General features: G+C 46.9%; 2 protein-coding genes across 3 annotated transcripts; one reads left to right on the forward strand and one right to left on the reverse strand.

The window, feature by feature from the left end:
- Nucleotides 1-189: 189 nt before the first annotated feature.
- On the reverse strand, nucleotides 190-9,499 carry LOC6739946 (polyhomeotic-proximal chromatin protein). Its single transcript, XM_039296581.2, has 6 exons — nucleotides 9,384-9,499; nucleotides 8,601-8,800; nucleotides 3,943-5,690; nucleotides 3,437-3,881; nucleotides 1,600-3,377; nucleotides 190-1,536 (listed from the first exon to the last, which is right to left on the reverse strand). The coding sequence occupies exons 2-6, from the start codon at nucleotides 8,633-8,635 to the stop codon at nucleotides 785-787; spliced, it is 4,758 nt and encodes a 1,585-aa protein (XP_039152515.1). The 5' UTR covers nucleotides 8,636-8,800; nucleotides 9,384-9,499; the 3' UTR covers nucleotides 190-784.
- A 4,466-nt stretch (nucleotides 9,500-13,965) lies between these two features.
- LOC6724919 (D-2-hydroxyglutarate dehydrogenase, mitochondrial) lies at nucleotides 13,966-17,424 on the forward strand. Of its 2 annotated transcripts, none has more exons than XM_039296595.2 (5): nucleotides 13,966-14,135; nucleotides 15,460-15,731; nucleotides 15,790-15,931; nucleotides 16,006-16,699; nucleotides 16,766-17,424. In XM_039296595.2, exons 2-5 carry the CDS (start codon nucleotides 15,525-15,527, stop codon nucleotides 17,337-17,339), a joined length of 1,617 nt encoding a protein of 538 aa, XP_039152529.1. In that variant the 5' UTR covers nucleotides 13,966-14,135; nucleotides 15,460-15,524; the 3' UTR covers nucleotides 17,340-17,424. The 2 variants fall into 2 exon arrangements, with proteins under 2 accessions (XP_039152529.1, XP_039152530.1); XM_039296596.1 differs by lacking the exon at nucleotides 13,966-14,135 and adding an exon at nucleotides 15,197-15,399.
- Nucleotides 17,425-17,469: the final 45 nt, after the last annotated feature.

Here is a 17,469-nt window from a genome sequence, read left to right on the forward strand (position 1 = left end):
ATAGTTTGTTGTTTCTTAGTCATTGTAAGTCAGAAGTATTTCCATCTTACATTTGATAAAGCCAAGTATGCATTTTAAACACTTTTCCCACCTATATTTGATCAAATGATCGACCCGAAGTAAACTATTCACAACAATTTGTGTAATTTGTCGAGTGATTTAAAAAAACTCAGAAAATTCTTTTTCACATTTATTAAACACTATTCAGTGCCATTTTAATTTCTTCAGCAATAGCAAAAAAAAAATCTTGAAAAAAAAAACTTAAGTCTAGGCATTCAAAAATTATGTAGTAAAAAGTTCAAATTCACATTTAGATATCAATTATTATTCATAGGCTTAAAATTCTTAGTTGTAAGAACAATCATAGGGCTACATTTGATTCCTAAGATTAAAATACTTGTACAAACTATCCATGACGTTGGGAGTTATTAATATGCTACTTAGACTAAAAACTTATGCTTATTTATAAAATGTACTTTATTGATTTACTTGGCTGGCAACTCAATTAATTCATAGCTTTTCCTTAGTTTAAGTAATTCCATTCGTTTTTTGACTGTTAGTTTAATTTCTAAATGAATACGTTTATGAGTGAACATGGGAGTATGTACAAAGTCAATGGGTTTAAGACCTGATGGCCTGGTGCTAATAATATTTTGCAAATGGATTCGCGTCCTTTTCGCCTGCCCGATTGAATCAGAATCACCCGGCACGACAGACTTGGTTGAACCAGGTCCACTGCTCGGTTAGGAGATCATCTTTTGCGGCTTTTCGCGCTCTAGCTGCCCTACTGCGCTCCTGGATCCTTGGCCTCGCCAGGTGGCGGGACCTCCTTGATGGACTCCACCTTGGCTACAATTTTAAGAGCTGGACCCAGCTTCATGCCCATAGCGTTCACCAAATGCTTCTCCTTGAGCAGCAGAAGCGCTTGGCCGTCGATCTCCTGCTGTATAAAGTCGTCCACGTAGTCCTGACAACCAGGCAGTTCTCGAATGAAGTTGCTGACATCATCCACACTCCAGCTGCTGATTGGCGGACGATCCGTTCCATTTACTTCCGAAGACTTGGGCGTCGCGCCAGAAGTGACTACAGAAAGTGGTGCAAGAGTTGGAAGTGCAACCGACAATGGCGATCCTAGGGGCATTGCAAGAGGCGAGGAAGCCGAAATCGCCGCTTGGACTGGCAGTGACATTGGAGGTACTTCTGTTGAGGCTCCCAAAATAGGAAATGATTCTGAAAGCTTTGGGGTGGCCTCCGTCTGCATCTTTTCCTCAGCCATGGCTTCATCCAGTCTGTCCACCAATGCCATGGCATCCACCCCAACTATACCGCCTGTCTCCAGGCCGTTGGTCTCTCCTGATCCAACTCCACCGATGCCGTTCTTTGCCTGCCTCGAGCATCCTGGCGAACAGTAGCGCTTCCGTTTCAGCTTTGCTTTGTGCTCCATCTTTCCACACTGCTCGCAAGCAACCATGTCCGAGCCTGGAGCTGATGCTATTCCACTTAGCTTGATGTCCTCCTGCATGGTTGCCTTTTTCTCTGCGCGAAGGAATGACACATTAAGATTTCGAATAAGCATTGGTACCCAAAGTTTATACTCACTTGGCGGCTCATCGCTGACGTCTTTGTCTGCATATCGCTGTCTAGTGACGGGAAATGGCTCGTTAGCCTCCTGGATGATGAAGCCATCGATGACGTGAGTTAAGACGTTCGGTTTAATCATCGCCTTGGGGAGATCCTTCGATCCATTACTGATGCCCGACGTGGTGGTTGTTGTTGTGCTGGTGCAACTTGTGGTAAAGGTGCCAGAACTGGTAGTGGTTGTGCTAGCGGTTGAGACAGCCGTGGTGCTGGCTGTCGTTCTGGCTACTCCAATCCCGTTGGTGATCGTCGTCGTGGTTGAAGTTGATGTTGCGGACGTTAAACTGCCGGAGGTTGCCAGCTTCGGCTCTTCTTTCCCACTGACACTGCTGGGTGTGGTGCTACTCGGTGGCTGCACTGCATTGCTTTGCTTACTGGTGGGAGTGGTAGCGCCCTTTGACGGCGTGGAAGACCTATCTGAGGCATCTCCATTGGACAGGGCTTCGCCTGTGGAACTACTGGCCTCTACGGATGCGCTGACAGTGGCAGGAGTGGATGATTTGGGAGTGGTGCAGGTGTCCTTTGCTGATACAGGAGTCTTGGGCGAACCAATGGGCACCAGGGTTGCGGTGGGACCTTTCGAAGGTGTCTCCTTGGTGGGCGTGGCAGGTATGCTACCTCCTCCACCGCTACTAGCCGTGCTTAAAAGGACCAGCTGACCCGGCGACGAAGTGACAGCGGTGCTGGTAACAGAAACAGTTACAGGCGGAGCAGTAGAAAGGTGACCCACTGTAGCGTTCATCATCGAGGTCATGGCCAAAATTGGATTTGTGGTGGGTGTAAGTAATGGCGGTCCCTGTGGCTGTTGTTGAGTCCCTCCAGCAATTGTGGCGCTGATTAGCTGCTGATGTTGGTGGACCTGAGCAGATTGCGACTGAGCCTGCTGCAGATTAGTTACCGTACTGCTGGTAACCAAAGGAGTGCTGCTCTGGTTAGTAATTGTGACCACACTGCTTGTGGGAGAGGAGGAACTGCAAGTACCCGGCTTAGCTGTCTGAAAGATGGCGCCAGAGGCGGAGAGGGCTGCCTGCAGAGCACTAGACGTTGCTATTCCGGCTGGCGTCGTTGACGAAGAAACTGAGAAGGGCACGCTGCTTAGCTGCAGTTGCCCGGATTGTTGGTGCTGTTGCTGCTGCTGCTGTTGAGAAGTCGCTCCAGCCGACTGTTGCACCACAATCTGCTGGATAATGTTCTGCTGCTGCTCTCGCTGCTGTTGTTGCTGTTGCGCTTGAGCCTGCACTTGGGCTTGAACTTGTGCCTGCGCCTGTTGCTGTAGCTGCTGCTGTATCAGTTGGTTGTGAAGTTGCTGCTGCTGCTGTTGCTGGTGGGACGTGATGAATTGGTTTGGCGCCACCTGAAGGATTTGCTGAGTGGCATTCGCAAGAGCCTGTTGATGCTGCGCCTGGGCTTGGGCAACTTGCTGCTGTTGCTCTCGCTGCTGTTGCTGAGCCTGCGCGACTGCCTGTTGTTGTTGCGCCACCGCTTGCTGTTGCTGGGCGTTCACCTGCTGCTGCTGAGAGACCTGTTGCTGCTGTTGTTGCTGTGCCTGAACAGCCGCTTGCTGCTGCATTTGAATGGCAGCAATCTGCTGTTGCAACATTTGTTGCTGCAGGATTTGCTGTTTCTGAATCAGTTGTAGCTGCTGCTGCTGCTTGTCGACTCCTGCCGCAGTGGCTGCATGAAGGGTCTGTCCATTCTGCAGGGTGATCGGAGTGCCCGTTGTGCTCATCACAACCATTCTGGAAAAATGCAAAAATAAGTACTGCGACAAGGCAGATCATAAACAGACAATACTCACTTGTTGCCCGCCGCATTGACCACCTGCTGGAGATTCGTCGCCTGTTGCTGCTGCTGCACGGTGGTCAGGTGGCCTACAACCTTATTTTGTCCTGTGACTTGACCGATTTCAGTTTTCAATGTGGCTAAAGCGGGGCGCACCGGCTGCTGCTTGTTGCGCATTTTGGCCTTCAGCAGGCTCTGGTTCTGGGCAGTCTGTGTGGATACGGAACTGGCCGGACGCACTTGAGTTCCATTGTGGGGCATGATCGGGGCTCCTGGCCGCTGCAGAGCTGCTGCAGTGAGTTGCTGCTGCTGTTGCTGCAACTGGGCAGTAGCCACCGCTAGTTGTTGCTGCTGCGTCTGATTGGTAGTGCCAACCTGCTGCTGCTGCTGCTTGGGAGCAAGTGCATCCAGTTGAGTGCGTGCCTTAGTGGGCGTCTGTGTCACGTTGCACTGAATAATCTCTGTAGGAAGATAGTTGACTTTAGTACCTATCCGATGCAATATACATGACAATATTCTTACGGTTTTGCTGGGTCTGCAAAGTCTGTGTCGCCGGTTGCTGTTGAATGAACATGCCTTGGGTTCCGTCTGGCTGGTTTCGTAGGATGATCTGGTTTGGCCCAAACGGTTGCAGTCCTGCAGCATTCTGTAAGAACCACGGAATCTGCATTTGTTGCGCTTGGCCAGCGTTTAGAAGTTGGGCAGTCTGAACAGACTGTCCACCCACACCGACTGGCAAAGTCGACTGTGAAACCTGCACGCACTGCTGAGTGGTTTGGGTGGTCTGCTGCTGCTGTTGCTGAACCTGCTGCACCTGCTGGGTCTGTGTTGACCCAGTAGATCCAGGACCCGTCGCCGCCTGGACCGCGCTACTGGTGGTAGTCACCTTCTGAACCACTTTCTGGGCCAGCTTGCCCTGCGCATCCACTCCCACCTTGGCCAGAGCAGCTGTCAACTGCTGTTGCTGCTGAGTAAGCTGCTGTTGTTGCTGCTGGTTAAACTGTTGCTGCTGTTGGGTGAGTTGCTGTTGCTGAGCTGCGGCGGCCATTGATTGCAGCAGGTTCTGCTGCTGCTGTGGTGAAATGACGTTCATCGGTGAGAAGAGCACCGTTTGGGGCGATTGGTTGTGATTCGTGGGAATGCAGGTGGCGTAATTTCCGCCAGCGAATCCCGCTTGGCCACCGATCATTTGCTTGGCATTTTGAGTAGTGGTGGTAAGCATCTGGGGGCCGTTGCCCTGGAACGGCTTGCCGGCGGTGATCACCTGGATCGGCTGCTGACCGAGGCCTCCTGGATGCAACAGATTGCCCGACACAATCATTTGGGGATACAGGAAACTGGTGGAGGGTTGCATCAGCTGCACCGTCCTTCCCTGCGTCCAATCCCCGCCAACTCCTCCAGTGGCCGCTGCAAGTTGCATCGGCGACATGGTGCTGATGGCTGTGGAGTGCTGCTGTTGCTGGCTTTGCTGCGAGTTGGCCGGACTAGCTGCTCCTCCGGCTCCGGCCGAGGCTGCTCCTCCACCGCTGGCTTCCGAAAGCTGCTGCTGCAACTGCAACTGCTGCTGAACTTCCATAATGTTGGTTGCATGCTTTAGCTCAGTTCCACTGCCACTGGTCGTGTGCGTGGGAAACTCTTGCTTCACCTGAATGGCGTAGGGATTGCTCGCATAGAACTGCTGCAGCTGCTCAGGGGATATCTGCAGTGGCACCGTGGTGGTGGCGGCCACCTGCTGGCCGGGATTCTGCGCCTTCTCCAGCGTGAGGCTGGTGTGGCGGGCAATTGAGTTGCAGTTAGTGTTGGGTGTGCTGGGAGCACTGGGCCTGTTCGGAGTGCTTGGGGTGTGGGTTTGCCTGCGGCCCGTGGGCGGAGTTCCGTGCCGATGGCTTGTGGGGGTGACTGAGCCTGATCCCGTTGCTGGGCCTGTTCCTGAAGTCGCCTGCTGCTGGGCAATGCCGGGATGCGGGGGGCTGGCCACATCGTATTTCTCGTCGAAGGTGATTCCCGCCTTCTGGGCGAGCGTTTCCAGGCACTTCAGTGGCCGCTCGAGCTGCTTGCCGCCCACCTGCTGTTGTTGCTGCTGCTGGTGCGAGTGTGTGTGCTGGGAGCTGTTGTTGTTATTGTGGTTGTAGTTATGGTGGAGCGGCTTCTCGCGTATGTTCGAGTTGTCCTTCAGGGGAAGAGTGCTTCCTGCTAGAATCGCTGATGCTGGAATCCCCTGGGATGCTGTGGTGCTCACGGGTGTGGTCGTATCGCTTTCTGTGTCCGCTCTGGGGATCGAAAAAGAGAAGTTTGGCGATCAGTAAACATTTGCTCAGCAAAAAAGAGCAATGTCATTTTGGACCACACCACACGCAAACAAACTGGAAAAACAGTGTTCCTAATGGCCTTCTCTTGTCCTAGCGACAAACAATAGCAAGGCAATGCAAACACGTTGTCAGTATCCCCGTGCCGCCCTCTGCTCCCCTCCCCGCTCATGCAAAACAAGCTCTCCCAGCTGAGAATGGGATTTGACCCAAAAATAAGGTCAGCTTTCTCATCTTCATGGAAAAGGCCCTTAAATTAAACATTCAAAAATTAAATTTAATGATCATGGAAAACTAACGTAACAAAGTAATATGCGTTTTTTGTTTTTTTTTTTTTGTTTAAGCAAATCTGACTACTTGGCAAATACAAAAATCTGGTTTTAGTCATTCGAAAAAGTGTGAGACAAATGCGGGAACTAGCAAACAGAAAGGCTCTTATTAAATAATCATATTTACAATGTAAACATAAAAGATGACGTTCGAGAGTGGCAGAAACAAACGCGGGAAAAGTAAATATGACTCTGAGGTAATGAGTTTTCAGCGTCCACACCATCGTAACGATCACCTTAAGCTCGGGATAATATCAAAACTATAGTTCCCACTCGTTTAATCACAAGGTCAAGCCTGAAGATATGTACCATGTCTTTTCGATTTCTAATTAAGAATTGTGTACCCTGGTTTACTTTTAGGTAGAGACCCCGATCCCGATCCCGATCCCAATGACGATGCCGATCCCAATCCCTATCCCGAAATATTCGTTCCTTTTTGTGGACCTTTTTCCGAACCCGCCCCTTTTCAGCGACAATGAACATTTGGCAAACTACTAAACGGACTTTCGCATTCAACGAAAGAAAAGAAAGGAGCTGCCTGACAGCCTTCGCATTTCACATCGATCTTTATCTATGGGTTTTCGAATTTCCATGAGCAGCCTGGTAGTCGCACTCGTTTTCCACGTTCCACGTTCGACAACAACAGCCCGGAAAACTAATTTAGCCACGCAGCTGGCACCGTTCGATATTATTGTAAAAGGGCAATAAAGCCGACGCGAATTGCAGGCGAAGTTCAAGGACCTTTCCATCGAAATGCTAAAAATGCTGACAGTTGGGAGCAACACGAGATGGTTAGTGTTTCATACAGTTGCGCTCAAGCTAATAGGATTAGTGGGCAAGCGTGAATGGCTGGAGTACTCGACATGGTAAGGAGGTTTTTCTAGAAATAATAAACTTATATAACTTCCTGAGTCAGTTCCCTTATACAGTTCAACTAATTTATTGAATAAGATCTAACTGGAGAAGAGTAGTTTCAAGGTCCTATTGCATTGACCGCGACTGTGATGCCCGGCAGTCCAGAGATCCTGATCCCCACCCCTTTCCATCGCCCAAAAAGCCCGCAAGGCCCATAAACAGCAAGAGCATAAAAAGCATGAGTGCAAAAAAGACAGAAAAAGGAGCGAAATGGGTTATAAAAGCCGGTAAAAGCATTTTGGCAACCCTCATGTCGCTGCTACCCCGTAAAAGAAAGGGAATATGGGGTGGGTGGTCCAGAGGGGTGGATTACTCGCCAAAGGGTGGTGGGTGCGCGTGTGCAAGTGTGTGTAAGTTAAGCTCACGGCCGCATGCTGCGAAAAACCTCTTGAGAGAAAAAAAGACTGGTTTCCATGTCGCCATGGAGTAGGGTACATACATTCGAGCTCGAGTATGTGAGAACCCCCGTACAACAGCCTGCTTGCAATCGGGGGGAAAGCAGTAGCGGTGGGAAAGGAATGATCAAAATGCGGGGCAGCAAACACACACACAGACACGCCGTGAGGGGTGCGGGGGAAAGGTCGCGCTCAAATCAAACATCACCTCCAGTGGATTCGGGCGTGCAAAATGCGCGGGAGCGAGCGAGGAGAGGGGCCTTGACAGCCTATTGATTGATACACAAACGAGTTCTGCAATCGAAGAAGATGAAACAAATGTGAGTGAACGAGATGAGGCTATGGCCAGCCCGTACACACTCACACAAGCTCAGAGCGAGTGCGGTGTAGCGTAGGTGTAAACAGAGTTGTCAACTATTTTATTCTATTTATTTACAAAAACTGTTGTGCTTTAAACGAATTTAGAATAATGTAAGTTTGTTTCTTGTCTGATAACAACTATATATGTTCGTTGCGTCCTCTAAACAATTTTCTTGCCACGTACAATTTAAGTTCGTAGGTAAAAATAAGCACTCAGTGATTTAGCATAACTCTGTAGGATATATGAAAATATTTAATAACATTGAATCTTCGTTAAACCGTAACACAGATTTCTCAGATTCGTTACAGCTGACAACCCTGAATTGTTTATTTCGGCAGAGTGAAGCAAAATGTGAGAAAAGCAGGGTTGCCGCAACAACAAAAACTGATACCTTTCGATATAGAACTTTTGTTTTCTTTATGTTGCTGTGTTGCGTGAGTGAGAGAGGGTTGCACGGAGAGACGGGGAAATCAACCACCACCAGCCGCACACACACAAATGCAGACACGGGCATGCATTGCGAAATTCGTTGTTGAAAATGCAACAACACCGCACAGCGGGGGGCGTGTGTCGGTTGGATGAGGAATGGGCGGAGAGGGCGACGGAGGGGAAACTCGTTTTGGGTTTCATGAATTTATTTTCTTTTCGTGGTCCGCCAGTCGAGCGTATTTTATGATGACAGAGAGCACAGAATATCCACTCGCTGCATTTTTACGAGCATTATGATTAACGTGTCATTATCCGAATACGAACAGATATAGAATCAATATCCAATGCTCAAGGGCAGATTAAACCCAGAATTATAAACAAAAAGCACAAATGCAGGCAATACAAAAGCAGTGATAAAAATAAAACGAAACTAAACAAAAAATACCTTTTTTGCATAAACTTCAATGCACGACGATCCATTATTCAAAATAAAAACAATATTTATAATAAATTAAAGGTATGCATGCGTCGGCTTAGGCGTTTTGTTTTTGTTTTCGGCGGCGGCGGAGACACTCGTGGTTGTTGTTGTTATAGTCGGCATGGCGCTTTCTTTTTAGTCCTCAGTTTCTTCTCTTTTTGCTATTGCTATTATATTGTACATTAACAAACACGCACATATGTGAAGGCAATAAATATAAACATACAACAGGCAACACCAAACATATATGTATGTAACGTGGAACGCAAGACAACAAAAGTACACAAAAACGAATACGAAAATACGACAAAAGTCCCAGTGTCTCGTGTCTGTGTGTGTGTGTGCTTGCGTGTAAATGAGTGTTTCGTGCACGGGCAGTAGTAATTAGTACAACCTCCACTCACAGTCACTCCACTTCAACTTCTCCCCGCTGGCTGCAGGCACTTTTCTTTTTCTCAGTGTAACGACTAAGCACCTGTGCACGCGATCTTACATAAAAATAAGCCACAACACTAAGCACTTATTTTAACTGCACTGCCTACGTCGCTAGCGACGGTTCGCCAGCAAGGAGTTCCACTGTGGCGCGGCATCACTTTTTTTGTCTGCACATCGGCACTAGCTAATCAACAGCACCGTTAGCTCTTTTTGAAAAAAAATTTAACAAATTTGCAGGGTATCCAGTGAGTTTGTCGCGTCGGCGGGTTTTTTTTTTCCGTTCAATACACATGCGATGCGGTATGCGACACATACAATACCACACCAACACGAACGCAGACAGAGCAGAGCGCAAGAACCACACGCCGCCAAGTTAAGTTTCAAACTGAACCGCGCGCCACAGCGACAACTCTACTTTTCGTTCGGATCGGAAACAAAATGAGCGCATGTGTGCTGAATGTTTGGTGGTGTGCAGCTGGATCCGCTCCTCTCTTCTCAGATGCCGTTGCGACTAATAACTTTTCTCTATACCGAAATGCACGAGTGCGAGTGCGACGCCACTAGGAGTGGCCTGGCCACATAGCGCGTGCGAGCGGGATGCCATGCGTTCGCTTGGGGTTGGAATGAAACGGCAGCAGTTTGTTTGACAAAGCAAAACCAAAACGAGTAAAAAAAACAGGCAGACTACAGCTGGCGGGCATGTGTATGCGTGCTCAACCACCCCGACTGTAGGCCCCCTTCCGTTTCAGAAAACAAAACATGGGCCGGTGACTCGACTTTCAAATACCCCTTTTTCATATACCATGCCTTGCTAACTTCAGTCGTATCCTTCAAAATGAAAACCTTCTGAAATATTTATTTGTAAGTGAATGGTGCTGACAACTATCACAAATTTCAGTTAAAACCACCTGCCCAGTATACCCTTTTTCTCTATGGGTACCGGGTATGTACATACATAAATACGCGCGAAGCCAGTTTTATGTGTGTACACTCGAATGTCTACCGCCCGGTCCGACTCGAGTCCGATTGTTGCTATACTTCATCTTCTTTTTTCGTGCCATCACAACCACCACCACTACCACTACCTGCCTACCCCTACCTCCTTTCTCATTCCTTCTTTTTCACATCGGATCGGATCGGCTTTACCTTATTATTAGTTGTGCTTGTCAGGAACACACGGGTGTGTCGGTTGAGAAGGGGAGGATAGCGTATGCGCAGAGGCAGAGCGAAATGCTTATTCTCTCCACCCCATTGAACAGTGGTAAGCGATCCATTATTATTGGACTGCTTTACAGTTGCAGTTTGAGAACCATGAGTACAGTGGGCTAATTTTGTAAAACAGCAATTTTTCCTAAATTTTCATACAAATAAAAAATGTTACGATGTAAATGTAAATGAAGCCGTTTAGTAAAATATAATTATATAATTGACATACATATTGACTTGTTTTATTAAGTTTTAAATTTATTAATGTTTAAAATATCCATCACTCATGACCCACTGTGCCCGTCTTTGGCATTTCATTTTTCATTTTGTGCCTGCCCGTGCGTGTGTGCATACACCATTTGTGGTATGGGTGCGTTGCTTTGGGCTCTTGTCGGTCTTCTTCTTACTCTTCCCACCTCATCCAACAACAACGTCGCTGAGCCCCACAAATGTTCATCATTCCGATTAGCTTTTTGTTGGCTTGTCTCGTCTCGTTTCCTTTTCTTTTTGCTGCCGCCATATTATTTTTATGCTTGTTAAGTGCTTTTGCTCTCTCTCTCGCTCTCTGCTTTGCTTAGTTTGTTATCACTCGGTGTGTGTGTATGCTGTGTGTGTTTTTTCTGAGCTTTTTTTCTATTAGTTGTGGCCTCCTCCTTCGATGTTATTTCCCTCTTTTGCCTTTTCCTCACATGTTGAACTGTACAAGAATTCGAGCATGCGCTCTTCTTCTTGCCATTCATTAATTGCCTCCAACTTATTGTTTGTTGTTTTTGGGGCGAACGATACTCCTAGGGCATGAGCGAGAGAGTCGATATTTGCATTTCGTAAAAATGACAAATGCCTAATGAGCGTAAATTGCTGCGCGTGCTTTTCTCACATTGCCTCTCGCTCTGGCACGTTAACGCTGGCGTTCAACCCTCTCGCTCGCACCCTGCTGTAATAAAAATTTTAACGAACCTGTTGTTGTACTTGTGTGGTTGTTGGTGCTGGCAATTGTCAGAACTACCTACACCATTTTTGTTGGCGTTTCCAACGGGTGTGCATGCGGATGTGATAACCAAAAGTGGGTTGTTGTTGTTGTGCTCATTGCAATCGTAATGAAGTCTTTTAGAGGTTTTGAGGCGGGGCCAGAAATGAAAATGGATCGCAAGGGATCGCCACCGAAATAAATGGGAGTAGAAATTCCAGACTGGTAGTTATGAAAAACAAAATCATGTAAAAGCTTTATTTTCTTTAGGTGCAACCTTAAGAATCCTTTTCATGATTTCTAAGCACTTGTGTCATATTTCTTACCATTTGACATATTCTAAAAACTTTTATAAAATATTTTGCACTTTAAGTATTATGGGGAAAAAAAAAACATATTTCAGGTAAGTCGAATCCCAAATGTCTTAATTTATCCAACAGCCCCTACTTCCTTTAATATCGCCCATTCTCCATTATTAATAACTCACCCTCTGCGCATTGCACACATTTGCCATTGTCCTTTCCAATCGGCTAATTGACCTGCCAACTCTGTGCAGCGAAAACAGGAAGTCCTCGAGTTTCGCTTGAAGTTTTCAGTGGATGGAGGAGGATATTGAGGAGGTCCTTCGGGTCCTTAAGTGGTGACTGTGCATTATTAACCAAATTGGAATGCTCCCAACTCTAAAAATGCATTGGCGATGTAAATATTGAGCAGGCGTTTACTTAAGATTGTTTTGAAGATGGTTTTTTGGTACAAATACATTTAAGCACAAATAGTCTCGCTGGAAATAATTTAGAACTTAAGTTAACAACTTTCAAATTTCATCCTAGTCATTGTGCATCTTTTAAAATAATAATATGTACTTATACAAGAAACTTTGAAATCTTAAGTATGCCATTACGCAAATTCAAAGCAATAAACCCTACTTTCACTCAATATAAAAACTTTTCGAAACTGTACCAAGGCCGGATCCTTAAAAAACAGGAAACTGCGATAAAGGGTTGATTCCCGTGACACTTGCCCTTCCATGCGACCTTTGGAACCAACCCACCCCTTTCCACCATTTTCCGTGGCCTGTACAAACCGATTTCCCAAACAAACGTTATACAATTACCCTCAAAAGGAGATCCATTCTGAGTTCCCAAGGGGTGTATGTAATCCCACCCCTAAGATCATTAAGGGTGTGAACAAGCGTAGGAATTGAAAATGGCAGGGGGAGCCAAATAGGACTATTTGCCGTTTCAATTGTCTTCTAATCATGTCCTCTTTTCGATTTCAAAATGTGCCTATATTTTTGTCACCGCTTTGTACCTTCGCCAACGATTTTCAAACAGAGAAAATGTTGTTAGCAAAATGTCGAAATGCTTTGGCGTTTGGTATTGTTTTAATTGCGATATATATAATACAGCACTTGGCAATACTTTTTCATAAAATCTTAAAAACAGTGATTTTATAATTTCCATGCGTGGATATCCGTTCTAGTTGGAAAAAGATCTAAATTTAATGGCGGTAAATGTTGGATCCACACTTTTCTACTTAGAAGTATTGAAGAAAGAATCCCTAAGAAACTGTTGTAAAAAACTGATAAAGTGGTAAGGAAAAAGAAAGTGTTTACTAATCTTAAACAGGACAATAGACATTTAACTTAACACTTTTGGGTATGAAGACACACAAATTAATCAAAATACATCCAACATATGTATCTTCAGTTCAGATTGAGATACAAAATGAAATATTGAACTCCCAGATTGTAAGCTATAAATTTTAAGTGATTAGCCATCGTTTTTGGGACTTTATCGATACCCAAGAAGCAATTGGAGTAAACTCACGAGTTGCGATACAGGTACAAGTGTATGAGAAATCTATCTTCTCCATTTTCTTTGGGTACAACAACACAGTGGATTGAATTGTAGAAGTCGCTGCTAATTGGCAGTTTAAAATGCCGACGGAAGATCGAAGCGAATAAAAAATGGGCGCACCACCGGAAAAGGTTTTTTTATGGGGTGCAACAGAGATAGCACCATTGTGCCGCCTGCGGAGAAGAAAAGGACAAAGGCAAGCTGAATGTTTAGTGGTTCAGTGGGCGTGGCCAACGCGCGTGTGGTGAATTCAAGTGGCTTTATAACAGTTGTTATGCGAGGTGAAATCCGTACTGGTTTTGATTACAAGTTTGCAATTTTAGGAAGTTACCGTATAAAAATATGTAATAAATATGCTTAAATTTAAAACTGACTCTAGCGGTTATATAAAAATGTTAATACTTTCAATTCTACACAGTGAATTTACAATACAGCTACATTTTGAAAGGCAATCAAGACAAACTCAGGCATAAATAATACACATAAGTTATAATAGTAGTAAATAGTAATTGTTGATAACAAATTCCAATAGGTAATCAGAGATTCATCAATTTGATTTCCCAAAGCATCAAGATTATGTTTGTAGTTATTTGAAATAATTGAATTATAGAAGGCACATTCCCACAAAAACATAAAATTTTGTATTAGAATATTGTGTTATTTCCCGTTCACGAATGCATAAATAAGTATGAAACAGAAACAGTAAAACACAAATCGATCCCCAATATGAACTATTCAAATTTCTGCAACGCCACTGTAGTGTACTCACTCACTCTCTTTCGCTCTGAAAGCTCAGTTCGCTCTCTCTCCTGGGGAGCTTTCGCTCAGCGATCATATGGTTTGGGGCTTGGCGCCCATCGTATCTCTTAACTAACGCTAATCTGCCCCTTTTTTGCGTTTCGAATTTTAGTTGCGGTTTGTTGTGATTCCGGTTTGCACGCTGCTCCGAAGGACAGCCTTTCGCAGTTACTGACTTATGGATGAAAGGAGTAGCCGGACCTCGACGTGACCCCCATCCATCCGTACATAAACATTGTAAGTTCAGTTGGTGTTCCGATCAATATGCTTTTGAGTGCTCCTAGGTTAGTTTCTCTTTCGTGTTTTCCATTTTCCAGTGAGAGTCTCTGGCGCGTGCGGCTCTCCCATTCCCGATTACTTGTCGTGTGTTAGTCAATAAAGGATCCTAATTAATTCCTTTAGTAACTGCAGTGACACATCTGTCATTCGTTTCACAACCGGTTTACATTCGTATGCAGATGCTGATATTGTTTTCGCGCTTATCAGCTACCTGTTAACCCAGTGTTGCTGTTTGTCTTGCTTGTTTACAGACACACGCGTTCGCACCCCACACAGGCACACACACAAAAGCTCGAATCTCTTGACGTAATGAAACTAAAACGACAAACATACAGAGCAGAGAGAGCGAGAGCGAATAAACATAGATCCCAAAAATGATTACGAGGGATGGGCATTGCTATTAACCCGCTCAAAGACTATATTCATATAAGTATTTTATTTAAAGTATTTGTATTAATTACTTAACTTGAATATGTAAAAGATAGGCAGAAGGATTGCGTATTTGCAGCTCCTGCCTACTGATCTTAAATATGTACATAACTTGCAATCAATCAATATTGTTCGTTGCAAATACAAATACATTCTTGCACGAAGGCTAATCCACCGTGACCGGGTGGTGCAAATCCTTCAGGCATATCTATCCATGCAAATACCCGTACCCGTATCCGTATCCGAATCTGTATCTGAATATGTATCTCTTCCAATCTGGCCCCGAGCCAAATTGCTTTATGACCGTTTCTGTGTAGGGATCTACCTGCCGGCGATAATCTGTGTGGCCTCATAAAGATCTTGACTCCACCGACCGTGGATTGCACTTTTCAAACCAGACCAAATCCAGACCGTGTTGCGGTGTGCGTGTGTGCGAGTGTGTGTGTGCGTGGTCCATAATAAATATGCTAATTTCGCATGCACGCGCAGAGTCGGAGGGGCTGATAACGTCGCCATATATAGTGATATAGCTCTAGAGCCCGAGAGGTCTAGTGGAAAAGTTCGGTTTCCTGGTGTCCCTGCTATCAGTGCGATACGGTCCGCGGTGAGGAGAAGATTGCGTCCACAACCCCCTCGAGTGGATGAATGGTGGCGTGATAACGTGATAAGCATCCTAGTGCCCCGGGGAAGTCCGGCAGTCTGGCATTGTGTCTAATCAAAGAGAGTCTGCTTATCGAGCCGTTTAATAATAATAATAACTCCGCTTCTTATGCACCATAGCGCTTAATATAAAGTAAAGAATTTTGTATGGCCCAAAGGTATTCCAGTGTGCTCATGTCATTCCCCATTTCAGAGACACATAACAGTTGCGGTATATAACAGATAAACGCGAAGCCCCTTCCGCAACCATCCTCCACGATGAGATTCCAGCAGCTCCTGCATGTGCGCAGATTGGCCAGCGCCGGGGCCACCACCTTGATGAGGCGGCCTATCACCACCACCACCATCACCACCACCACCATCACCACCACCAGTCGCACCGCCCTGGCAGCCACCTACCCCGCTTTCGCAACCACTGTGCGCACAATGGCGGGCAGCGGGGCTCCGATCCCGGAGCTAACCGAGGTAGGTGTTCCTGTGGCGAGTTGTCCGCTGCGGAGAACTGATGCAGCCCACATTTCAGATCACCGACAACGTGCAGCGCGGCAACTACGCCACTCTGACCGACAAGGATGTGGCGCACTTCGAGCAGCTCCTGGGCAAGAACTTCGTGCTCACCGAGGACCTGGAGGGATACAACATCTGCTTCCTTAAAAGGATTCGAGGTAGGTGGCGGCCCCAAATTCATCCACATACGTGTGCCCTTCAATGAATTTCTCCAATGAATTACTTCAACCAGGCAACAGCAAGTTGGTGCTCAAGCCCGGAAGCACGGAGGAGGTGGCCGCCATCATGAAGTACTGCAACGAGCGCCGTTTGGCGGTGGTGCCGCAGGGCGGGAACACGGGTCTAGTGGGCGGATCCGTGCCGATCTGCGACGAGATTGTGCTGTCGCTAGCGCGCCTCAACAAGGTGCTATCCGTGGACGAGGTCACCGGCATTGCTGTCGTGGAGGCGGGCTGCATCCTGGAGAACTTCGATCAGAGGGCCAGAGAGGTGGGCTTGACGGTGCCACTGGACCTGGGCGCCAAGGCCAGCTGCCACATCGGCGGCAATGTGTCCACCAACGCGGGCGGAGTGCGGGTTGTGCGTTACGGCAATCTTCACGGCTCTGTTTTGGGCGTGGAGGCGGTGCTGGCCACCGGTCAGGTGCTGGACCTTATGTCCAACTTCAAGAAGGACAACACGGGCTACCACATGAAGCACTTGTTCATAGGATCCGAGGGCACTCTGGGCGTGGTCACGAAGCTCTCGATGCTCTGCCCCCATTCCTCGCGAGCGGTAAACGTGGCCTTTATCGGCCTGAACTCCTTTGACGATGTACTGAAGACTTTCGTCAGTGCCAAGCGGAATCTGGGCGAGATCCTCAGCTCCTGCGAGCTGATTGACGAACGGGCCTTGAACACCGCCCTCGAGCAGTTCAAGTTCCTGAAGTGAGTTGCGCCACCTTTGTCTTCTCTGAGCGTTACCAATCCTGTTCACACACTTATTTTCCATAGCTCCCCCATTTCGGGCTTTCCCTTCTACATGCTGATCGAGACCTCGGGCAGCAACGGTGACCACGACGAGGAGAAGATCAACCAGTTCATTGGGGACGGCATGGAGCGTGGCGAGATCCAGGATGGCACCGTAACCGGTGATCCCGGCAAGGTGCAGGAGATCTGGAAGATTCGCGAAATGGTGCCGCTGGGTCTGATCGAGAAGAGCTTCTGCTTCAAGTACGACATCTCGCTGCCTCTGCGGGACTTCTACAACATTGTGGACGTGATGCGTGAGAGGTGCGGTCCCCTGGCCACAGTGGTCTGCGGATACGGCCACTTGGGGGACTCCAATCTGCACTTGAACGTGTCCTGCGAGCAGTTCAACGACGAGATCTACAAGCGGGTCGAACCCTTCGTTTACGAGTACACCTCCAAGCTGAAGGGCAGCATTAGTGCGGAGCACGGCATTGGCTTCCTGAAGAAGGACTACCTGCACTACTCCAAGGACCCGGTGGCCATTGGCTACATGCGCGAGATGAAGAAGCTGCTGGACCCCAACAGCATCCTCAATCCCTACAAGGTGCTCAACTGAAGGCTTCTAACTAATAGGTTCGATTTTTTTTTGTTTGTGTATAATTTGTATATCCTTATAATACAGAAATGGCTTTAAAAGTTAATTTTTTTAAACTTGTGGAGTTATAAAGGACCATCATATTTAGCAC

This window comes from Drosophila simulans, chromosome X, assembly GCF_016746395.2.
Source record: "Drosophila simulans strain w501 chromosome X, Prin_Dsim_3.1, whole genome shotgun sequence".
NCBI classification, from domain to species: domain Eukaryota; kingdom Metazoa; phylum Arthropoda; class Insecta; order Diptera; family Drosophilidae; genus Drosophila; species Drosophila simulans.

Excerpts from the sequence above, each read along its gene's own strand:
- LOC6739946 (XM_039296581.2), bottom strand. The coding sequence starts at position 8,635 with ATGGATCGTCGTGCATTGAAGTTTATGCAAAAAAG. Across the intron at positions 3,882-3,942 it reads TTTGCAGACCCAGCAAAACC|AGATTATTCAGTGCAACGTG; the intron begins GTAAGAATATTG and ends ATCTTCCTACAG. Across the intron at positions 1,537-1,599 it reads CGTCAGCGATGAGCCGCCAA|AGAAAAAGGCAACCATGCAG; the intron begins GTGAGTATAAAC and ends TCCTTCGCGCAG.
- LOC6724919 (XM_039296595.2), top strand. The coding sequence starts at position 15,525 with ATGAGATTCCAGCAGCTCCTGCATGTGCGCAGATTGGCCAGCGCCGGG. Across the intron at positions 15,732-15,789 it reads CGATCCCGGAGCTAACCGAG|ATCACCGACAACGTGCAGCG; the intron begins GTAGGTGTTCCT and ends CCCACATTTCAG. Across the intron at positions 16,700-16,765 it reads GAGCAGTTCAAGTTCCTGAA|CTCCCCCATTTCGGGCTTTC; the intron begins GTGAGTTGCGCC and ends TATTTTCCATAG.